This window comes from Ictidomys tridecemlineatus, chromosome 11 (genome assembly GCF_052094955.1).
Source record: "Ictidomys tridecemlineatus isolate mIctTri1 chromosome 11, mIctTri1.hap1, whole genome shotgun sequence".
NCBI lineage: Eukaryota > Metazoa > Chordata > Mammalia > Rodentia > Sciuridae > Ictidomys > Ictidomys tridecemlineatus.
In genome coordinates, this window is record NC_135487.1 from 69533259 (window position 1) to 69558580 (window position 25322).

At 36.9% G+C, this 25322-nt stretch overlaps 1 protein-coding gene and 1 pseudogene across 1 annotated transcript in view; both read left to right on the top strand.

Annotated features, from left to right (window-relative positions):
- Positions 1–571: 571 nt before the first annotated feature.
- Clca2 (chloride channel accessory 2) overlaps positions 572–25322 on the top strand; it is a 34064-nt gene continuing 9313 nt past the window's right edge. Inside the window, exons 1-11 of the mRNA XM_005341301.4 lie at positions 572–884; positions 1916–2053; positions 5517–5667; positions 8762–8870; positions 9983–10142; positions 11733–11960; positions 15103–15333; positions 16388–16565; positions 17531–17637; positions 22661–22885; positions 24234–24504. Of these exons, the coding sequence (XP_005341358.2) occupies positions 699–884; positions 1916–2053; positions 5517–5667; positions 8762–8870; positions 9983–10142; positions 11733–11960; positions 15103–15333; positions 16388–16565; positions 17531–17637; positions 22661–22885; positions 24234–24504 (1984 nt within the window). The 5' untranslated portion in view covers positions 572–698. The remainder of the gene's footprint in view (positions 885–1915; positions 2054–5516; positions 5668–8761; positions 8871–9982; positions 10143–11732; positions 11961–15102; positions 15334–16387; positions 16566–17530; positions 17638–22660; positions 22886–24233; positions 24505–25322) is intronic.
- LOC101967361 (uncharacterized protein KIAA1143 homolog) lies at positions 6940–7587 on the top strand (annotated as a pseudogene).

Sequence of the window (25322 nt, forward strand, 5' to 3'; positions counted from 1 at the left end):
AAAGCCAGGGGAAAGGCCTTGTGGCACTCACACATCCAAGTTCCTGCCACTTGGCTCTCCTGGATGATATCTGACACCCTAACCCAGCCATCAGCTAAGAGCTTGCCCAGACTGCCTGACCCAGGGCTCTAGGGACAGGACTGCAGGGTGGATTTCTAAATCCTCAAAATAAGTAGGAAAGGAAATCTTCACAAGAAACAAACAAACAAAAAAAGACCTGAATGTACGGTGGAAATATTGTGCTGATTAATAGTGGAGTCTGTCAAGGACAAGGGAAAGAAAATCACTAGAGGTTTCTGTTTCTATTTTGAGTTGATTGATCAATCTGAATACATTGATTTCTAGCCCATCAATGCAGGCCACCTGCTTTAAAGCTTCTTTTATCTTATTCCCTTTTCCTTCTGAGAAGATATAAAACGGATAAGGGTTGGAAAGTTTCTTGCCCAACTTCAATTCAGGAGGAAGCTCAGCCACAGAACAGGCAAGCGTGGCATTGCCTCAGAGAAAAAGAGCTTGTAGAGACAGGTCCCTGAGAGAACCAGCCCAAATTTTTCAAACAAGGAACCTCCTTCATGATACATCATACATCCTAAGACTTTCAAGTACAGGAAGAAAGGATTTGCTTCACCATTGACCACCTGATACAATGCACCCAGCAGGGCCCTTGTGAGTAAAGCAGTGAGATCATTCTCTACGATATGACCCACAGGGACAATGCAGGTTCTGTCGGCAGCCTGAAGTTTGTGACTTTTCTGGTTGCCCTAAGTCCAGTACTTCTACTCCTGGGGGCCAGAGTGCAGCTTCAAGACAACGGGTATGATGGAATACTTATTGCAATTAATCCTCAGGTACCTGAGAATCAGAACCTCATCACAAACATTAAGGTGAGTGGCAATTATCAAATTGATATCATGACCACATTAGATCAGAACTGTAGCCTTCTTTAAAGAACTAACAACCCTACCAGGTTTGTATTTGAGCCATAGAGAGGGCAAGATTATTTCTTCTCCTTCTCCTCCTCCTCCCCGTCCCCCTCCCCGCCTCCTCCTTCTTCTTCTTCACAGACAGAATGCCTTTATTTTATTTTTATGTGGTACTGAGGATCCCACCTAGTGCCTCACACATGCTAGGCAAGTGCTCTGCCACTGAGATACAGCCCCAATCTGAGAGGGCAACATTTCTTAAAGATAGCATGCACGCGCACGCGCGCACACACACACACACACACACACACACACACACACACACACACAAATAATGATTAGGGCCAAGGCAGTGTGTTCTCCTACTTCTGTGTAGTCTCAGCTCACAGTGGGTTTTTTTTTTTTTTTTTGGTTACTGCAAAGTTTGTTTGCTTTTTCTACTCGACTGGTTTTGGGATAGCAACTTTAAAAACTAACAACCCATTATGGCAAAAGAGACAGGATACTTGACTGATGAATCAGCATGATCGTTCTTATTAAAATCATCTTGTTGGATACTATCCTGATGATGAGAATTCTCAAATAGAAAGGGTGAGAGTGTGTACGGGGCAAGAGCAAAAAAATTCTCTCTTTTCACCTGAGTGTTGTAAAGCAATTGCCTATTTTCACTTGAATATGGCAAGGGAGGATCATTACTTAAAAGCCCCTTTTGGAACTGCTCGAGTGAAAATAGTATCATCATAGGTGTGGTCTCAAACATGCCCACAGGTGTGGCATGAGAAGTTTTGTTCAGTAAAAGCTTAAAACCCTTTCAAAAAATTAGTAGAATCATGAGGGCAAGTCCAGACCTGCACTCTGATCTCTTCCAGATAACCATTTGAAATTTTTATTTTTTTTCTTTTGCTCCTATGCTTTCATGAACTCCTTCAGAAAGCCAAAATATAAAGGTGTTATGAGTGATAAAAATACGTTTGTCTTTTGTTTTATTATAGGAAATGATAACTGAAGCTTCTTTTTACCTATTCAATGCTACAAAGAGAAGAGTATTTTTCAGAAATATACAGATTTTAATACCTGCCACATGGAACGCTAATAATTATAGCAAAGTAAAACAAGAATCATATGAAAAGGTAAGCATTCAGGATTTCACTAAATGAGCTTAACTCAACTTGAATGAAAAAAAGATACAATACCAAAATAAACTGTGTTGTTGATGTTGTGCATTAATATCAATATTATCGGGCAGAGTTTTATTGACAAAATATATGAACTGTATCCCATAAATATTATGATTATTATGTGTCAATTAAAAATAAAAAATCTTTATTAAAAATATGGAAATAAAATAAGTGAGTATAAATCATGGAGTGGAAAAATAAGTAAAATGCCATTGCCCAAGTACGTTTTTAGAGCTTATTAAATAACTTATAGGATCCTTGCTGAAATTAAAAAAAAAAATATATATATATATATATATTTAATTGTAGATGGACACAATATCTTTATTTTATTCATTTATTTTATGTGGGGCTGAGGGTCAAACCAATGCCTTACATGTGAGGGGCAAGTGCTGTACCGCTGAGCCACAACCCCAGCCCTTGCTGAAATTTTTGGTTGAGGACCAATAGTCAGTTTTATCCTGAGGATAAGCAGTGAAGGAAGAAATTCCAAGGATGACTGTCTTTTTTCACCGTCTTGTCAGAGGCAGTAACACACAGGTACAGACAGGAACACAAGCCACCCACGCATATAAAAATGTGACTGCCTTCTCATGCCATGGTGTAAATTAGCAGAATTTCACTTTAGCCCAAGGCCAAGATGCTGGTTTAGGGAAGTGAGGAAATATGAAGGCAGGACAGAAGTGTATGAGTAAGGCAAAGAATGGCTACTGTTTTGGTTTTGATGTGAGGTGTTACCCAAAAGCTCATGTCTGAGACAAAATGCAAGAAGGTTCAGAGGAGAATGACTGGGTTGTACGAGTCTTAACCCAATCAGTGAATTTGTATTTGCCAAGTGGAGACTGCTCTTCATGTGAGCCACTTCCCTCTGCCACACTCTTCTGCCATGATGTTCTGCCTCACCTAGAGCCCCAAGGAATAGAGTGGGCCTTCTGTGGACTAAGGCCTCTGAAACCGTGAGCCCTCAAATAAACTTGTCCTCCTCTACGGTTGTTCTGGTTAGGTCTTTGAGTCACAGAAGTGAAAAAGCTTACTAAAACAGCTATCTTTTCTTTTCCAACTAAAAATGAATTACCCTTGAAGATCTCTCATGAACTAGAGATCACGGTGCTTTTCCCACAGGGATGCCCACCCAGCACATATTGGTGTGTACAGTATAAATAAAGGTTAAATCAGTTTGGTGAGTGACTATGAAGAAGAGCCCATCACAGCTGCCAGGAGGGCCCAGAGCAGAGACACTGAGAAGAGCTTAACTCGGGACATCAGTAATGGAGTAGGCTCGAGATTTGTTACAGTCCAATCAGGATGGCAGAGACATATGGCACAGCTTCCCCTTTTCCTTATTTTTGTTATGTGGTATGAAATTTCTTAAGGTAATTTTAATTCTTAGCTCACATTTGAAGTTACTCTCAGAAACTGAATGGCATAGCAATGTAAATAGGTACCCTAGTGTCCTGAAGAAGTTAAAGAGGTTCTTAAAAGCATTTGATTTCTGACCAGATAAAAGCATTTGATAATATTTTGTGTGGGAACAGGGTAAGTAAGTAAGGGAACTGGGACAGACTGGGGAGAAAGTACCAAGAATTTACATGTAGTATTTATTTATCATGCAGCCTGAAATCGGTTGCTATTATTACAGATTAGGAAACTAATTAGGAAGGTAAGCAGTCTGTCTCAAGTCAAACACCCAATAAATTAGAGCCACAATTTAAATGGGTGTTTGACTTCAAAACCTGTGCTGTTTGCATTAAGCTATGTAGTCTCTATGTGATTGATGGAGATTGCATTAAGCAATTTGGTCTTCAGTAGGACTGAGAAGTACTGGAGACACCCAGCATCAAAACCAGGTTGCCAAAGATAGAACCCCTGATCACCATGATGGGGAGAGAAACAAATAAGTAAAGCATATGTAACAATATGACTAAACAGAAAGAAGAGCAAACAGAATAGAAATCGAATGCTATTCATATATCTTTTGGGTGCCATTTCCTTTAACTTCATCATGTCAATTAAGCAAGCACAGAGTGAATGATAATATGAACAGGACCTTGCTAGGCACTGTAAAGGACACAAAGACAAGCAAGGTAGCTCTTGTCTTTGTGAATCTACAGTATGATGCAGGTAGGAATAAGGGGACAAGAGAAAAGGTTAGGAAGAGTAGATAAGATCTGAACTACAATAGTCTATAAGGCCTAATGTAACCCAAAACAGCCTCTGTGAGTATCACCCATTCCATGCAAAGGAGTTTTTTTTTTTTTTTTTTTTTTTTTTTTTTGCTTTTTTGCTTTTGGTCAAAATTCCAGGCCTAAGAGTGAGGTGTTGTCCAAATGAGGACTATGCAATGGCACAACCTCCTCGTTAGCAGTTTTGGTAGGTATTGTTTTTCAAAGCTGTTGGCTTTTTAAAATATAAATGTTAATTATTGTAAAAGTGATTCATTACATCAGAAAAAAATGAACAAGGTGGAAAAATGGAAAATAAAAATGAAAATATCTTCTTCCTCTCCTCAGTGGCAAGTGCATACGTACATGCACATAAACACACACCCACACATAGCATATGTAGTGAAAATTATATATTTAGGGTCTTATTAGAACTATTATTGCAAAATAAACTTCTTTCTTCCCCTTTTTTTAACTTGACAACATACTTAATTTCTAAGGGCAAGTTTGGGACAATATGTTATCTTTCTTTCTAAAACAAGAGAAACAAAGTGATATATAAATTGATGCTCTCTTGATGGTTATGTGAATAGGTATTTACTTTCAGACTTTGAATGTTGTGTTTTAGCAATTGTAATTGAAATGGTCAGGACTTAAGAAGAAATATAATTTCACTAGAATGACTGATTTCCTAATCAAATTGGTTATGGGAATGAAAGGACAAGGTGAAAAAGTACAGATCCTACTGCCTTTCCTAATAAAATAATCCACAAAAAGTTGTTTGTAAAAAGCTGTATCTCTTTACAGCACAGTTCTGAATGATATGTAAATGCTCTTAAAATCTCCTTAAATATTTTATTGCATTTTATAGTGATATAATATCAGACTTTTTACAGTGTTGACTTTCAAGCATATTTTAATCCTCTAGATTAAATATCCCTACCATCCTCTAAATGGGAAGATCAAAAGGAAGTAATGAAGCTCCATGGAAATTTCCTAAGCTTTAAAAGTAGATGTTTTTGTAAGGGCCAAATGATTTAGTTGATATTTAATTGTGAATGCATTCTAAGTTCCATCTATAAAGCATTTCTTTTCTTCCTTTTTTATTTAATCTGCTCTTAAATCAGGGCATAATTACATACAGTAAAATGCACAAATCTAAGGTGTACAGTTAAGAGTGCTTTAACATACATTTATGCCAACAATATCACAGTCAAAATATAGAGTACCACAACACATTTCTTATAATTTAGGCAGATGTCATAGTGGCTGATTGGAATGGGGTACAAGGAGATGACCCATACACTCTGCAATACAGAGGATGTGGAAAAGAAGGAAGATACATTCATTTCACACCGAACTTCCTACTGAATGATGACTTAACAGCTGGCTATGGATCACGAGGTAGGTGTGGCTCATCAGAAAATAACCACTGTACTTTAGTATTCACAAGATTTTATGTTGGGTGCTCAAAAGGACTCAGAAAACCTGAAACCTATCAAGGACTTAGAGTTTGGGTGGGGCGATAGGTCACATGCCCATGCAAAGATGAGGAACTAAGAAAGCCAGGAAGAGTTAAGCACTAGGTTAGTGAAGTGCTCTCAGAATTTAATAAAGTTTGAGACTAAGGTAGTCCAAACAGGTCTCACAAAAGAGAAAGGCTTTAAAGTGTCATCTTTTGATTAATGAAGGAGAGGGAGAGAATAGCAGGAAGAGTGTGAATAAAGCTGTAGTTGTGAGGAACCTAGGCATGTTTGAGAGATGTATAGAAGGAGACCCCACGGATGGCACGGAGATTGGTATGGGAGAAAATACTGAAATGTACATGGAGCCAGGTGATGTGACAGCCCCAAATGTTCACAGGAGCAACTCACCACTGAAGGTTCATAAGCACAGGAGCGACACAGTGTTTTCAGAAGATTAGTTTGGCTGTATGGATAACTTGACAAACTCAAATCAATGGGGGAGGACCTGGTTATCAAGAAAATAACTAGCAGATGTCCAGGTAAAAGGCCATAAGGCTTGAGGAAGAGTGAATGGGGTGAGAGGGGAAGGACAGCAGAGACAGTAACTAGAACACGAGGACTTCCTATGTGCCAGGTGCCCTGCTATTTGCTTTTTAAATATTTTCTTATTTAATTCTAACAACTCCAAGTTATAAAAAAAAATATTCCAGAATTTCAAAAGAGAAATAGAGGTCGGAACTGATACAGAGTGAAAAGCAAGAGGTATGTCCAGGAGGCAGTAAGGAACAAGGACAGCGCCAATTTCTTAGAAATAGAGGGACCGATTGAAAGGAGAAACCCTTAAGTGTGGATTTAGGCAAGATGATGGTGAGGAGTCCCAGCCAGTCCTGCTGGGAAGTGAGGCCTGTTGTCAAATGTGGATTGGAACTTGGGAGAGAAGTCAAGGTTGCAGGCCACAGACTGGAGGACAGTGGGTGAGATCTGAGAAATTAGTGAGAACAGGTCAGTCAGTCAAGGGCTAAACTTTCAACCTTAACTTTTTGTTTGTAACTTACAGTAGTGCCTTTTAATGCTTTTTGTTTTTACCCTACTCAAATTTAAATAGATTTTGTTATTCTCTGTATAGTTAGCAGGGAGTTAAATGACATATTCTAAAAAATATACTTTGTAAAACTTTATCAAAACTGTAAGGCTTTTACCCAGACCAGCTATGAGCAAACAGAACCAGGTGTCTTAAGTGTGGCCTGCCAAGCTTGGATCCTGTCCTACCTTAAGGAGCAAGTCAGGTAGAGGGAAGGACCCATCATAGAGACCAAGGCTCTGCACATCTAGATACAGAGATGCAACATAATACCTCTCAGAGGAGCGTGCCTTCTAGAGACAGACAGACAAAGCACTGAAAACACAGTGTGTTACTGGCTTCCTATGAGTTATGCACAGTGTACAAAAGAAGAGATGAGATTAGAGAATCCAGCTTCAGCTCCCAGTTAAAGATGCTGACCACAGTGACAAAGAAATGAACAGTCCTACATAGGTTTTTCTTAAAAAGGGAGACCTCACAGCTGAAGAAATCATGAAAATGAAAGCAGAAATAAAGGCTGTAAAAACAGATGAAGAACCAGCTCCAGCTGATGGAAGAATCAGGTATTGAAAACCAGTCAAGCATCCCTCAGATGAAAAAATATTCATGTTTAATAAAAATAAGTAAAAAGAAGACAAATGAAGACAGAGTAAATAAGCAGGACTCAATTTAAAAAGACAACAACTCACAAAAGCAAATCAAAAACAACAAACTCCTTTTTTTTTTGACAGTGAAGAGGAAAATGAGTTAAGTTTAAGCTTCTTTGAAAGCATATGAAGTATTTTTAACAGAATATTTTCCTGTGTCTTTCAAAATGATATTTTTCCTGTCATACTACAAATTCATTATAGAAAATTTAGAAAATAGAGAAAAAAATAATAAAATAAAATCTATGACTATCCATCCAGACTCCTCCGTCTGGAAATGCCAACTTTGTGGATATTAACATTTGACTACTTGCCATATGTGTGCATATAAACTATATTTTTAAACAAGCAAAAAAATTCATAAATATTCTTTTCTTCCTCGGGCAACCACAAGATGCAGATTACCTCTGCACTGCTATGTATCTTTAGCACTCCTAAATTCCATGAGTAGGAACACATCTTCCCTAACTCTCAGCTGGGGCCATTTTCCTCCTTCCCTCTGTCTCCAGATCCAAAATTGCACACCATGCCACAACCTGAGCCAACTCAGCAAGTACTTTCTGAGTTCCCAGAACTTACAGTGATTCAAAAAAATAAAAATGTGTGTTTTGGGAGTGGAGTTCACCTGGACAATTTCTGGGAGAAAGAAGTAAGTTCTGATCTGAAGGAAATGTGAGTCAGAAAGGTAAAGTTATAAAGGATTTGATGCTGAAGATGGGGCTTCCATGAACTGAGTTGGAAATAAACACAAAAAATGGAAAATATGAATGAAATAAAAGAGAAAGGGACATGAAAGCTGCAAAGAGGATTGTGTGCTCTTGTTTTTTGTTCCCTACTTCCTCCCTGGCTCCTAGGTTTCAGTCATTGCTGTAGATAAGAGAATTACCTGCAAGGAAAAAAGCAGGCACACTTGAATAGCACAGACTAGAGATTAGGAAGTTTGTTTGCTCGCTAGAATATACTTCTCCCCTTTCCCCAAACCCCAAATTATAGGTCTCCATAAAGCTAAATAGAAACCTGTTAGATAGCTTCATCGAGAAAATGAGAGGATGTGGGATTCACCATTAGCTTCTTGAAGATCTACAATAAGCAAATCACTGGTTTGCATTTACAGGACAAATATATTTCCATTCTGCCTTTTTTTTTTATGATGGTTGGAGGTGGGGTAGGAAGAGATGGGAGTGGAGGGGAGGAGAGGACTTAGACAGAGGTGTAGAATTGAGGGATATAACATATTCACTCATTAGTAAGGCCCATGGCTCAGATTTTTGGGAGCTCAAAGGTAAAAGTTCTGTCTTCCACAGGCAGAGTGTTTGTCCATGAATGGGCCCATCTCCGTTGGGGTGTGTTTGATGAATATAATAATGACAAACCTTTCTATATAAATGGACAAAATCAAATTAAAGTTACAAGGTTAGTACTTTTTCTCATGTTTAAAATTTATTATTTGACTCTAAAATTAATGAAATCTTCACTATGAAGAAATAATAAATGTTATTATTTCATTTTTATTCTGATTTTAACATTATGTGATATAAAAAATTAAAAATAAGAATAAAATTAAGTTCATACTGGCAACTAAAAATTAGCAAGGAAGAGATCCTTCCTTTTTTGTTTTCAAATCTTGTTGCACTTTAATAAAAACAGGTAAATGTTTATGTGGTTCATATGTCAAAACAACACAAAAAATTAAACTTTTAGCAGTCTCACTCCCAACACTATCTTCATTCTGTTTCCTCACATCCACTCTAAGTAACCATGTTGATTAGTTTCTTATTTCTTTTCAGTATTTCTTCAGGAAAATTCAAATAAATATATGAGTATATATTTTTTCCTCAACCCGTTTTAAATAATTTCATTGTGTGGATATACCATAATTTATTCAACCAGTTCCCTCCTGTTGGACACATAAAATTATCTCTATTTTTGGTTATTCCCAATAACAATGCAGGTATTATCCATATGCCATTTCTCATGCATGCAGGCTAATCTCTATGTCTGTTGAATTCCTCTCAGAAATACTGGGTCTGAGGGTACCCTCAACTGTGATGCTCACTGAATCCTCTCCTCAAAGTGGCAATGTTTTTCACTCCCATCAACAAGACTTGAGGTTGTTTATTGAGGAAGGAATCCTTTTAAGTATCATCATTACATCCCCATTCTCTTCTTTCTCTGATGTTCAGTGGACCCAAACCCAAAGCAGCACTGCCACAGCTATTGCTCTTCATGCCCTTCTTTGGGTCTCCTAAAATTCCTCTAGGTTTCCTAGTAACTTTTGCTTTGACTCTAATTGGTTAAAACCTTTGCTAATACAGAACACTTTCATCAAGACTCATGTTTTAAAATAAAGTGAAGTGCATTTCTAAATTGATGAGCTTTCTTAGTAGAGCAGTTTTAAAATGTTTATGTGTATCTAGCAAGCTCTAATCCTTGAAACAATTTATTATATAAGCTAGTCAAGAAGTAACATAAGTACTTCTACAAAAGAACCAATGCCCAGGTTTTTTTTTTTTTTTCATTTTCAGATGTTCATCTGACATCACAGGCATTTTTGTGTGTGAAAAAGGCCCTTGCCCCCAAGAAAACTGCATTATTAGTAAGCTTTTCAAAGAAGGATGTGTGTTTATCTACAACAGCACTCAAAATGCAACTGCATCAATAATGTTTATGCAAAGTTTATCTTCTGTAAGTATGTCCTTGAAATGACAAACTCCTCTAAGCTTCCATCTCTTCCCAAGATAGTCGTGTATATTTTAAATACTTAAAAACTAAGGCCTTCCAAAATGATCACCAAATAAAGATTTCTTTACAAATGTGATAATTTGCTTCCCAGGAAAGTAAGACAACAAGGGGACCCTGGAGACCACAAAATAAATGCTTATTTGGTGGTGCTCCTGTATGCTTTTTTTTTTTTTTTGGTCCTAAGGATATTGAACCCAGGAGTGCTTTACCACTAAGCCACATCCATAGTCTTTTATTTTATGCCTTGAGACAAGGTCTTGCTAAGTTGCTTAGCAGTGGAATCAACCTTCGTGACCTGATGTACTATCCAACTTCACACAGATCTGAAAGTCAGTCTGGCGGTCATTTCTCCATGGGGCTGGGAACACTGTGGACACATAGCTTTGTGGAATTTTCTCTATATTTCTGTGGCTGACCAATGCCTCTTGTATTTAAACATTTCTTGCTTTCCTTTTAGTTAACTTTTTCCCCTCAGCTTGGTTCTAGTCAAGGTAAGGAGTCATTTGTAACTAAGATGATTTTTCATATTTCTTGTCCTATCCATTATGTTTTAAACTTATAGTTTTAATGTTGAAGCCAACATAATTTTAGGTATTTGCTCCCTATTCTTTGTGACTTTTGTATACTCTTTGTAATCCTTTGAAGGGCTTACTCAAAAATATCCGGTGAAAAATGTTCCACAATCTCCTAATCATAGTCATGAAATATAGGGAAAAGACCTAAATGAACAAAACAGATTCTGCTCCTGACACCCATCCTACTCAGCTTTCTCTTGTATAAATTAGAGATAGAACTACTAGGGTCTATAAAGTTCCTTTTAGCTCTAAGCTCCCATGGCTCTGTTAGCAGGAGGTATTTGTCTACTCATAGGAATATAACCACTGGGAATAGATGGTAAAATATTACTTTTCAATGCAAACCATACATTTAAGTGGGATTTTGACATTGGTTTATTACTAATAAATGAATTAAAACTATATTTCTTGGTAGAGTCCTTGACTAGCATGCACAAGGTCCAATCTCTAGCACCACCAAAAAAAAAAAAAATTCTAAAAGGGAGGTATGTGTCAGGAGGTAGATTTAAGGTTTTCCCTTTATCCTATTCTTACAGGATCAATATTTGCACAAGATCAAGGTGCAGTTGTCATTTAATATGATTCCAATGGATAGGTTGGTCAAGATAATATCTCCTAGGGTGTTTCCTTAACATAATATCATGCTAAAATAGGGAGGGAGATTGTTTTATTTTTCTAAGAGTGAGCTATACATACTGTCTTCTCTCTGTTATTTAAGTGCAAATAAACTTTAAGAGATTGCTGTCAGTACCACAAGGGTGCTAGTGTATCAAACAAAGGGTACCATAGTTGGTTTGTAAGCTTGATGTCATTTTTTAAAGGAAGAAGTCTCTGACTGAGGTACTTCTGATTCCCTCTCCTTCAGCTTACCCTTTCTTTCACCTGGAGTTGCTGGAAAATGAGAAGTGTGTTGGGTCTGGGAGGAGGTTTACTCTCCGATGGACTCTTCTTTTTCCAGGTAGTTGAATTCTGTAATGCAAGTACTCACAACCAAGAAGCTCCAAACCTACAGAACCAAATTTGCAGCCTCAGAAGTGCGTGGGATGTGATGGCAGACTCTGCTGACTTCAAAGGCAGCCTTCCCTGGAAGGGTTCTGAGCTTCCACCTCCTCCCACTTTCACTGTTACACAGGCCAGTGACAAGGTGGTCTGTTTAGTGCTAGATGTGTCCAGCAAGATGGCAGAGGTAACATTTTGAATTAAAATGTGGTAAAGCATCATTTTTCTCCTATTAGTCTTTAATCCTTTATATTTTCAGGGGTAAGGATCAGCATGGGGGAGTCTTAAGGTTTGGAATAGTCAAAGGCATTTTCTTGGGGATGAGAGGAATGAATTCAGAATGTGGGCCCCAGAAAGGAAGGATAAGACAAATAAGGTGCACAGATAGTTCCTAACCTGCATTTTTGCTACTAATTGTGACTTTTCCCACCAAGACCCTTTTCTAAAACTCTATGACATGCAACAAATAGCATCTGTCTAGTCACATTCTACTCACTGGTGAACATCCTTGGTGGAAGCAGTTGACCAAACTTGCAGCAGGCACAAATACCTACTGTGTGTGTGTGTGTGTGTGTGTGTGTGTGTTTTCCATGCCATTGTGTACAGAACTTCTAGTTCAGTCATCTGACAATCTAGTAGCTCCTTGAAACCCACTCTGGAAAACTCTCTCAGAGTGGTTCAAGGCATAGTTTCTGGAATTAGGCAGGTGTGTTTTAAGTCTTGGCTCTTCCACTTACTGTTTGTGTAATGAAGAATAAGATGACCTCTCTGAAGCAAAATTTTCTCATCTGTAAAACAGATAATAACACCTGCTTTTAGGAAACTTAAAATCCAGTTGTTACAAACAGCTATTATTAAAAATTGAACTATGGGGATAGGGGTGTAGTTCAGTGGTAGAGCACATGCTTAGCATGTGCTAACCTGAGTTCAGTCCCCAGCACCACACACACACACACACACACACACACACACACACACACACACAGAGAAAGAGAGAGAGAGAGAGAGAGAGAGAGAGAGAGAGATTTAAACTATGTAAACCTATGATTAAATAAAATACATCAAAATAACTAAATGCTCAAAACTCATAATTTTCTAATTTTCTTCTACTATTTGTTATTTTTATCTATGGTCAGGATTGGCAAACTATTTCATGGGCCAAGTCTGACCCACCATGTATTTGTACATAGCTCACAAGTTAAGAGTAATTTTAGACTTAAATAGTTAAGAAAAAATCAAGAGAATAATGTTTTATGGCACCTAAAAGTTATATGAAATTCAAATATCAGTGTCCATAAGTTGAGTTTGGAACATAGCAATTCATTTGTTATATATTTCCTATGCCCCTTTATTGCTGCAATAGCAGATTGAAGTACTTGTAACAGAGAATTAATGGCCCACAAAGCCTAAATTATTTACTATCTGGCCCTTTACCAAAAAAAAAAAAAAAGAATCTCTTGATCCCTTATCTTTCCATATGGGTTTGCTGCTTTGCTCCTAAACATCTTTTCTCCCCTCTGCATTCAGTGATATCACTTTGATAACCTGATATCAGCCAGGGTAGGAATATGTATTCCATAGAAATTGGTAACTGCTACAAGTCAGAGCTCATTTTTTTTAGCCAGAAAGCCAGTTATTAAATATTTACCAGCATGTCACTATCCATTTTAATAAGTTTTTGAGGGGGAACAAATGAGACAATAAATATAAAATTTTTGGCTCATAATCAATAACTGTTAGTGTCATTTTTATTATAGTACTTGTCAAGGAGAGAATTTCTCCTGTCTTTATTCCTAGGATCAACAGTCAGAGAATGTTTGCCTCTGAAGTATTAGGAAATCCACTTCAGCAATCAGCAGCTGGATAATGTGGACATGCTGCCTGCCTGCAGTTGAACAGGGCATGATTTCCCCAAATATAGTCTCTGTGTAATTTATATTGGCTCCCTGACCCTGTTGAGCAATAATGAATGAAGAGGAAGGGAAAGATAATTGTTTTTGAGAGAAGACCTAAAATAAGTAGAAAAGAAATGAGCCCAAAGTAACAAGCTCATTGAACATTCATTCATCAAGTACTCACACAGTGCTGGCCTGGGTGGTGGGCACAGAGATGTCAAGAACAGGGTATCTGCCTTAAAACATAAAACAAAGAGATACATGACACACACATGTGAATAAACATGTGTGATAGGTCTCCACTGAGGTGTGAGTCACTGTGGGGTAGCGACCAGGCCTCATCTGGGGCTGTGGAAGGGGGTGCTAGAGAAGGGCTTCACTGACAATGAGCACCTGGAGTTGAATCTTGCATGATGAGTGGCATCTGGCTAGGTTGGATAAGATGAGGGAAGAAAAGGGAGGGTATTCCTGGAAAGGAAAGTGTGCGTGCAGGGGCCAAGAGGTAACATTAGAAGGAAGGCATTGATGGGTCTGGTTATAACTAACATTGAATTGACATGACCTGTTCAAGGACATGGGGGTTGGTAAGAAGAATGGTAAGAGACAGTTCCAGGTTTCTGGCTTATTAGTTGGGAACAGAGGTCAAGATTAGGAATGAATTAACAGTATGAAGAGTTAGAGACATATATTGGGACATTAAGATATGTGTGGGACTAAAATGTGTGAAATGGGGTCTGGGTATTAGAGGAACTGTTTGGATTGAAGGAAAAGATCACCATCATCCCTGATGAGGTCGTCAATGAAGCTCAGCTTGCTGCTCCTTTCTCTTTCCTCATAGCCTTCAAAACAAGTGACTGATGTGAATTAATCAGTAGCATCACTGTACAAACCTGGCCACTGATGTCACTTTATACTGTCTTAAGTATCTCAGTTGATCCTCACAGCAATTCTAATGTACTAATCAGAAAAGATACTATTAACCTCACAATATGGATGAAGTGTCCAGCCTAAGAGGGCCACCATAAAAGAGGATAGCAACATAGAGGTAGACATCGGGTCCCTTGATTGTTACTCCTCTCCACCACAGGGTCTCTTTGCAATGTTGCCTCTTACCTGCACTAAATTTTAAAAGAAGTGGTTACAAATCTAGACTCAATTTGTTCTGAGATGTAGAGAAATAGTGAAGATATGTGTTCTTATTATAAAGAGCTAGCTTGTTCCAAACCATCCCTCCTTCTCCACAAACATGCATTTTGAACCTGCAATTAATAGAACAATATTCTAGTAGTATGTCACTCTTTAAAACTCAAAAAACTATAATGCAACATCTCTAAAGAATTAGAGACATTTTCTAATTGAATTACTTACTTCATACTTTTGTCTACAAATCAGACATTGTCATCTGTTTTTTTTTTTCCCCCTTTTGGGATGTAGGCTGACAGACTCCTCCAACTGCAACAAGCAGCTGAATTTTACTTGATACAGATTGTTGAAATTCATTCTTTTGTGGGCATTGTGAGTTTCGATGGTAAAGGAGAGATCCGAGCCCAGCTACATCAAATTAACAGTGATGATGACCGAAAGCTGCTGGTTTCGTATCTGCCTACCACTGTGTCAGCTGAAGCAGAAACCAGTATCTGCTCAGGGCTTAAAAAAGGATTTGAGGTACAGTAGAGTATCCTAAGCTCCATCACCATTATTATTCTTTCCTTCATTTTGTTTCTGAGGTTCTTTCTAATTAGGGGTAATCTATTACCATGTGGTTACTACAGCCTCAGCTATGGGAGAGCAATGGATGGATTATCGGTAAAATCCCAGGACAATGTCTTGTTCATCTTGAAAAGTACTCAGCATGTAATGGTTGCTTGGTAAATGCTTATTGAAGGAATGAACAAATAAATGAATACCATGGCCAAGAATGAGAGACAATATCTGAGCACCTTTAAAACTGTTCCTATTTATTCTGAGTCTGTCCCAGCTGTAGCCAGAGTTACCCTTGGTTTTTCTAGTCAAAATGAGTATGTTTCTGACATTCAGGAATGTCAGAGTCTTTCTAAAAGAGCATCTGAGCTGCAGCCATGTGTCAAGCATCTGGTAGCAAGCAAAACCTCAGGCTGCCTATAGTCAAGTTATGTCTCCACTTAGACTGTCCACTGATGTCTCATAATTAAAAAATACTTAGAGGCTGAGGGTAGAGCACATGCTTTGTATGTATGAAGCTCTGGATTTAATCCCCAGTGCCAAAACCACCACCATCAATTGATGCCTTGGTTTCATCCCCAAGAGACTGATTTCATTGTTCTGGGGGTGATCTGATCATTAAAAAATTTTAAATCTCTTTATGTAATTCTCATATGTAGCCATGGTTGAGAAACACTGCTCTAAGCACTTGCTGGGTCTCAGAGGCAAAGTTCTCATTCAGTGACAAAGCCCATATCCTCTATGGTGGACACTGTTCTTAGCTATGGACACATGGTGGTGCTGGAACAGGAAAAGTGCCTGCCCACAAGCAACTTGGCAGTGGCACATGGGGTAACGAGTGCTGTGCCTGGGTGAGGTGAGGACTGAGTGGGGATGGCACAGAGTGTGAAGATTCATGGAAGACCTCCAAAAGGCATGTGTCCCACTGTTAAGGAATTTAGACTGAGAGTGAATTCTCCTGCTAAATAAGACAGTTTGAACTTTATTTCCTTTGAAATGACTGATATTCTATGTTCAGGTGGTTGAAAAACTGAATGGCAAAACCTATGGCTCTGTGATGATATTAGTGACCAGTGGAGGTGATGAGCACATTGGCAACTGCTTGCTCACAGTGCTCAGCAGTGGGTCAACCGTCCACTCCATTGTCCTGGGCTCCTCTGCGGTGGGAAACCTGGAGGAATTATCCCATGTTACTGGTAATAAATTTCTAAAAACTTATCTGTTAGATTGTATCTTTTAAACTCGAATTTTCTTTTTTTTTTTTTTAAAGAGAGAGTGATAGAGGGAGAGAGAATTTTTTTTTTAATATTTATTTTTTTAGTTTTCGGCAGACACAACATCTTTGTTTGTATGTGGTGCTGAGGATCGAACCTGGGCCGCACGCATGCCAGGCGAGCGCGCTACCACTTGAGCCACATCCCCAGCCCTTAAACTCGAATTTTCAAAACACAATCATCAAACTCACATTATCTGGCTTAATTGAAAAAATAGAAAATGTTTTCTTAAAAGTATACAACAAAACATTGATAAAATTTTGTTGATTTTGTTTTTATATTTTATTTAGAATGTCCAATAAAAATATATTTGCATAATTTCTTTGTTAAACCAGCCTAAGGATGAATAATCATGGAGCTAAAAAACATGTTTAAGACTAACTACACTAACATCCATAATAGGGATGTGTACAGTATTGTGAGTTACATATCCTTTTAATTTTGATGAAGCACTGATAAACTTATATTCCTTATATTTGATAAAAATGAGTATGCTGATTTTACTATTGAAAATTAGGACTTATTGAATTATTTCTGAAAGTGGTGTTTTCAGAACATAAATATAAATATATAGCAATATAGATAGCAATTAACCTAAGTTATCTAGTAGTTGCCATGATCCCAAACTATTCAATAAGCACTTATTTAGTTCTGATATAATGGGAAGAATCCTAGACCTGGACAATACAGCTGTGAACAGAGCAGATAAAACTAACCCCTACGGCCACTTACTGTGCAGTATATCACACAGTATATCAAGCTCAGCTCCAACCCTCCTGAAACTAATACTCCAATACAAAGAAAGTTTGTTGGGAAAGGTCTATCTTTTTGTTTGTTTGTTTGTTTTATTTTATCCTATATAGTTAATTTCCCAATTTCTATTTCAGGAGGTTTAAAGTTTTACGTTCCAGATAAACCAAACTCTAATAGCATGATTGATGCTTTCAGTAGAATTTCCTCTGGAACTGGAGACCTTTTTCAACAGAGCATTCAGGTCAGTATTTCTTCAATGTTGCCTTCATTGATGAGGGGGAGGGAAAGCTAGGGAAACAGATGAATTGTACCAACTGTTCCATTCACTTCATTGGAGTATGTAATCATCTGTGTGTAGAAGGCTTTTACTGAGCTTCTTGGTGTTGCAAGAGCCAGGTGATGCCTGTACTTCTTTAGGAGCCATTTTCTATAATTACTACTTCTGTTTTTCAAGGTCTGTGAGAAAGCTTACTTCTTTGTGACTCAAAGTGCAAGTGGGGGTGGGGGAGTGGGTTGGTGCAAAACCCAAAAGAAATATAGGAAACTGTATTTAGTTTCAATTCCATGATAACTTCCCACTGACCAGATGGTATTTTACTTTTGCTTCTTTACTAATTAAGCCATTTTTAAAAGGATTGATATTTTCTAATTATTTTAAATATCCTAGACATAACTGAATAATGTTTTGAACAGAATTTCATCTTCAGTTTCCTTACAGATGGTGAGTGAATCTGCCAGGTTAATAACTTGATGTAAACAATGAACTCAGTACATTGTTAGGAAATATTTAACATGAAGGTGATATGTACACAGAAAAGGCAATAACCACCTTATTAGAAGTAAAAAAAAAATGCCCAAGACATATTGTAATCAAATTCTCTAATGTTAAAGATAAAGAGATGATTCATAAAGTAACAAGTGAAGAGAAACAAATAACACATAAGGTGTCCCAATTTGTCTGACAATAGACTTAGCAGAAACCTTTTAGGCCAAAGAATGGCATGAGATGTCACAATATTGAAGATAAAAACTTTAAACCCAAAGTCCTCTACCCAGCTTTAGAAATGAAGTTACAAAATAAAGACGTTCCCAAGCAATAGCTGAAAGAGTATGTGCTCACCAGACCTGTCACAGGAAATGCTAAATAGAGTTCTTCAAACTGGAAGATGGAGATCTTCACGAGTAAGAGGAAAACATCAGAAGGTTGACTGTACAGATGTATTTAGAAACATCTAATATTGTAAACATGGAACACAAACCATTCCTATCTGTAGTATGAGGGCTAAAATATAAAATAACTTATAATAGGCACATTAATAAAATAAGAGATAGGCAATAGAGAAAGATGTAAAATTGAATATCAAAAATCCAAATTGTGGGAAGGAATGGAGTGAAAGCGCAGAGTTTCATTAGTCTGTTTTTTCTCTTTTTTTTGTTTATTTTCTTATCTTTATAACTGTGTTATTTGCTCTCATTTTAAAATAGCTTATTATTAAAAATGTATTTCGTAAGCTTCATGGTAATTATAAAGCAAAAATCTGTGACAGACAAACCAAAGGTAATAAGCAAGGAATCAGAACACACTAGTAAACCACTTAACCTCAAAGGAAGACTGACTATAAGGGAGGAAAAAAAGAAAAATAGTAAAACTAGAAAACAAGTTACAAAATGTGGTAGTAAGACTTTACCTATTAATAATTACATTAAAAGGATTAAATTCTCCAATTAAAAGGCATAGAGTGATTAAATAGATTTTTTTAAAAAGACCCAGCTATATGTTGCTCACAGAAAACTTATTTCACCTCTAAGGAAACACATAGACAGAATGAACAGACAGAATAAGATATCCCATGCAAACTGAATCCAAAAGAAAGCGAGAGTATCTATACTCGCATCTAATCAAAGAGATCTTTAAATCAAAAGCAGTAAAAAATAGATAAGGAATATCATTATATAATGATAAAAGGGTCAACTCAGCAAGAGTAAGTAACAATCCTTACTATGTTCATACCTAATATCAGAGCACCCAATTAAAAGCAAATATTAAAAGACCCTAAATGAGAGACAGATCCCAATACAAGACTAGTATCGAATTTAATACCATATGATCAATCCAGACAGAAGATCAACAAGGAAATAGCAGAGTTAAACTTCACGCTAGATCATACAAGCCTAATAGACATCCGAAGGGCTTTCCACAGAACAACTGCAGAAGGCACATTCTTCGCAACAGCACATGCCACATTCAGGATATGTTGGGCCACAGAACAAGTCTCAACAAATTTTTTAAAGTTTTAATCACATTGAGTATATTTTCTAATTATAGTGCAATAAAATAGAAGTCAATATAAAGAAAAGCTTTGGAAATTATTCATATACAAGGAAATTAAACAACTTACTCTGGGACAACCAATGGATCAAGTAAAAAAAAAATCAAGAAATTTAAAAATTTCTTGAAACAAATGAAAATGGAAATATAACATACCAAAACCTATGTGATACAGCAAAAGCAATGCTAAGAAGGAAGCTTAAAGCAATAAATTTATATCAAGAAGCAGAAAGTTCTCAAATCAACAACCAATTAATGCATCTCAAGAAACTAGGAAAACAAGAATAAATCAAACCTCAAATTAGTAGAAGGAAAGAAATAATGTAATAAAGACCAGAGACAGGAAGGAGAGAAGGCCAGAAAGAGAAAAGAAATAAATAATAAAGATCAGAGCAGAAATAAATGCAATGGAGACTAAAAAAAAAAAATACAAAAGCTTAAGGAAATAAAGACCTGTTCTTCAAAAGGGAAAAGCAAAAGAGAAATAGCCTTAGCTAGACTAATAAAAATTGAGGAAAGACTTAAATAAATAAAATCAGAAATAAAAAGGGAGACATGGCAGCTGACACCAAACAAATACACAGATTCATCAGAGATTATTGTGAACAACTATCAACAAATCCGATAACCTAAGAGAAATGGACACTTTTCTAGACACATACCAAGATTAAATCACGATAGTAAATGACATAAGCCAGGCACAGAAAGATAAGTAGCACATGATCTCACTCATAGGTGGAATATAAAAAAGCTGATCTCATAGAAGAAGATGAGGGTGGAATGGTAGTTGCCAGAGGCCATAGAGAGTAGGGGAGAGGGAGAAATGGGAAGAGGTGGATTGTTGGATAGTAAATTTTCGTTAGGAGTAAGAGGTTCTGGTGTGCTAGTGCATAGCAGTGTAACTATAGACATTGACAGTGTATGATATATTTCAAAGGACTAGAAGAAAGGATTTTGAGTGTTTTCACCCTAAAGAAATGATAAATTCAGAGATAAAATGTTTTACCTGAGTTAAAAATTACAGTGTATACTTATATCAACATATCATATGGTGCTCCATAAATAAGTGCAATTTTTATGTTTTTATCAGTTAAAATAAATTTAAATTATAAAAGATAAAGTAAAAATGTGAGTTATAAATGACATATATGTTATAGATAGATTGGACTATAACCAATTCTCTTGCCAATTCCCCATAATCTTTATACCCTGTTATTTCCTCTTTAACGTGGTATAAAACCAACTGTTAAAAAACCATGAAAACCAAATTTAATATAAAATAGTCTTCATATGGTCTCAAATTAGTCTTAGCATTCCCAACATTGGCTGCTGCTCCCTATTGTTTGCATATCATTAGTTCTCCTAGGGCAGAAGCCACCTCTAAAGTCCCTTCAGCAGCCCAGGGCCCAGTAGAGAGTACAGCATAGCCATTGGCAGCCCACAGACACTTGTTATTTGTTCCATGATACCTTTGCTGCCATTCGCTAATATGATTTTTCCAGGTTTGAGCAATTTTACAGTATTCTAATGTTTTTAATAAATGTAATTTAAAAATTATTTACAGACTTGTATCTATTGCGAATACCCAGTGATTAGATGCAGAGGCTCTGGTGGTGCCAACCCACATGAGTTTTATCCTATTCCACGTTTTTGCTGTTATGACATTGGGCAAATTACTTCTCATCTGTAAAAATGTAAACAGTATTGTCTCAGAAGGTTTCCATAAAGAACAGATGATACAATATACGTGAAGTATTTAGCACAGTGCCAGGCACATATATGTACAGTACATGTTATACACATGTGAACATGCACAGAAGCACACACTCATGTGCAGACGATTTATTACAAGTGACAACATTTATAACAACATTTAGCCAATTGACTTTCAATTGAATCACATTATTTAATGCAGCATGTAAACCTAAATTTATTTCTTATTAAAATCTATAAAAGTACCTGGGTATGTTATCTAAAAATTAAAACAATTTAAGTACATTCACAAACAAAATTTTTTTAAAGTTTGTTATTCTAATTGCTGATTTGAGGCCAATGTTCATTCTGATGAGAGATGATATGAGAACAACTAAATCATTCTTGATAAAGAATAATGATGGTTGGTTCCATGGTTTAGCTATTGTGAATTGTGCTGCTATAAACATTGATATTGCTGTGTCCCTGTAGTATGCTGTTTTTAAGTCCTTTGGATATAGGAGGAGGAGAGGAATAGTTAGATGCCCTTCAATAGATGAATGGATAAAAAAATGTAGCATATATATATATATATATATATATATATATATATATATATATATATGATGGAATATTATTCAGCAATAAAAGAGAATAAAATCATGGCATTTGCAGGTAAATGGATGCAGTTAGAGAAAATAATGCTAAGTGAAGTTAGCCAATCCCCAAAATCCAAATGCCAAATGTTTTCCTTGATAAAAGGAGGCTGACTTATAGTGGGATAGGAAGTGGGAGCATGGGAGGAATAGACAAACTCTAGATAGGGCAGAGGAGTTGGAGGGAAAGGGAGGGGAATAGGGTTATTAATGATGGTGGAATGTGATGATCATTATTATCCAAAGTACATATATGAAGACACAAACTGGTGTGAATATACTTTGTATACAACTAGAGATATGAAAAATTGTGCTCTGTATGTGTAATAAGAATTATAATGCATTCTGCTGTCATATATATAAAAAAAGAATAATGAAAGGATACTTGCATTAACAACAACAAAATATTTTAGCACCACTTATATAATATTTTGTTTTGGAAAAGCATTTTTATATGAAAATTTTATATGTCAAAATTAAATGTTTTTATTCTTGCAAATTTGTTTTTGTTTGTCAAAAAAGTCAAGAAAAAGGAGAAATGATCATTTATACACTAGAAACTTTCACATATATATTCTTTTTAACAGCTTGAAAGCATGGGTGAAAATGTTAGCCCTTATCATCAATTGAAAAACACTGTGACTGTGGATAACAGTGTGGGCAATGACACTATCTTCCTAGTCATGTGGCAGACCAGTGGTCCCCCTGAGATTGTATTACTTGATCCTACTGGAAGAAAATACTACTTGAATAATTTTATCATCAATGAGGCTTTTCAGACAGCCAGCCTTTTGATCCCGGGAACTGCCAAGGTAGGTGTTAAGGAATTATTTATAACAACACACATTTATAACAACATTTAGCCAACTGACTTTCAATTGAATCACATTATTAAATTTAGTGTGTAAATGAGATTTTATTTTGATATATCAAAACTTTAAATTTTATGAAAAATTTTTGTAGACGTTAAAAACTTAAGAGGAGCAACTAAAATATATTTAGAACTTCACATAAAAACTTCTACCTCGAACAGTGGAAATTAGTATTTCTACTAGTAGTACAAATAATTTTTTTCTACTTTACATCCTTCTTTATGTAATCCATATGGACATACTTTTCTATATGCTTAGGAAAAATTCTCTACTTAAAACTTATAACATGAACAATGCAATACACATGCTTTTGAGTACCTGCTTGATCTTGTAGGTGATTTACAATAAGATGCCATGAAAGGAGTAAGTAACAAGGCACTATCAGAGCATACAGAAGGGTGGGAAGGAAAAATGCTTTCTGGAAGTGAGGACTTTAAAATGGAAATATGGGGAATAAAGGGGCCACAAGGTAGGTACAGCACATAGAGAGGCTCAGAGAAAAATAACATTGCTGTTCGTAGTACTGCAAGTAGTTCAATATAGATGAACTACAATAGCACATTGCCTGGGAATATAGGTAAAGGAGGAAGTAGGGAATGAAGAGCCACATCAGTAAGAGCTTTGCAGAATAAAGATAGGAGGGGCTTAAATCCTGGTGGTGAAGGGGAACCACTGAAAGTTTTAAGCAGGGCAGTGGTTTGATTAGATCAGCTCTTGTACTGCCTGAACTCAGTGCCTTATCACACACTATCCCTGCCTCCATCGCTGTTGGCAATCTCTTAACTGGCCTTGACTCTAACTGGCATCCCTCCAATTCTTCACCTCCTTCAGAACGATCCTTCTGAAACGCAAATCTGATCAACCTTTCTTGCTTGACCTTCCTCTCAATTACTTTATGTTCTGATCCTATTGAACTTTTCTGCAGCTCATTGTATTCTTTTCACATCTGTGCACAAGGGCAAACACGATTCCTTTTTCTTGTTCCATTTGCCCAACCCCTTAGTCTGGATTAGGTGCCCTGTATCAAAACACCATAGAAATATTTTTGATGTGGAGATTCCTGACATTCATCTGTTACTAATGTTATGATTCCAAAACAAGAATAAATAGGTGATCTTAATACTCAAATGAGACTTCACTAGAAAATGGCAAAGCATATGAATTCCAACAAAGAAGACTATGCAGGTGATGGCATCTAAACTCCCCACCCTTAAGATCTTAGATGTATGCTTTAAAATTGTTAATTTTTCCCCTCACATTTTATAAAACAAAAACCCTTTGTTTGCAGCCTGGGCACTGGATATACAGCTTGAACAATACACACCATTCTCCTCAGGCCCTGAAAGTGACAGTGGCCTCCCGTGCCTCCAGCTCCACTGGGCCCCCAGCCACTGTGGAAGCCTTTGTGGAAAGAGATAGCACCTATTTTCCTCATCCCGTGATAATTTATGCAAATGTAAAAAGAGGGTTTTACCCCATTCTTAATGCCACGGTTACAGCGATGGTTGAGCCAGAGATTGGAGATCCTGTCATGCTGAAACTTTCCGACGATGGAGCAGGTAATGAGGAATGTCATGGTGCTCTACATGTTCACGAGAGTTGCCACGTATGGTGAAGTTGCATTGACATAAGCCTACTTAAATTTCTTTAATTCAATTATTTTTATTTTTCCATCTCAAATTCTCAAAGGCCAGCAGGTTAGTGGAATCAAGAGCCCCATGTTATACAGTATGGATAGCAGAGCATCTGGCCAGGCAGACAGCAGCACTTGGACTCTTTCTGACTGAATTTTTAAAACTATTTTGTTGTTCCTCATTTCTTGTTTCCCATTCTGTTCTTTTCCTAAACTAAATTCTCAGAATGATAATAGACCCTGAAGTCTATATTGGTAGTCCCAAATATTTAATGTGCTAATAAAATCACATACCTCTGTTCTTGTTATTTTAAGTTGATGTTTTTCAAGATTCTTGGTTTTGGCAGCCCTTTTGTAGTGCAGCTAGCTTACCACAGCAATCATGTATGACATTTATGAACAAAGTTCATTCAGAGGACTGTACTTCAGTTTCATCTCAGGGGGATACTAAGACGTTTTCTTGTTTGCCTGTTGGAATGGAGACAAATGAACGTCTCATGTTCTGATTGCTTATGCAGGGCCTGAGCTTTCATTTTGTAGTGTACAGTCCAAATATGCACTGTACAGAATGTTTCTCCCTTGCTCCAGTCTGTGAACTGGCCTGGAGAATAGATCCTGTTCTCTTAGGGAAAATCACCTGATTCAATTCAATAGGCTTTTATATTTATTCCCTGAATCATTTCATTTGTTTGAAAAATGCTACTTAGACATTAAAGTGTAAATTTAGTCTGCATCCCAACACTC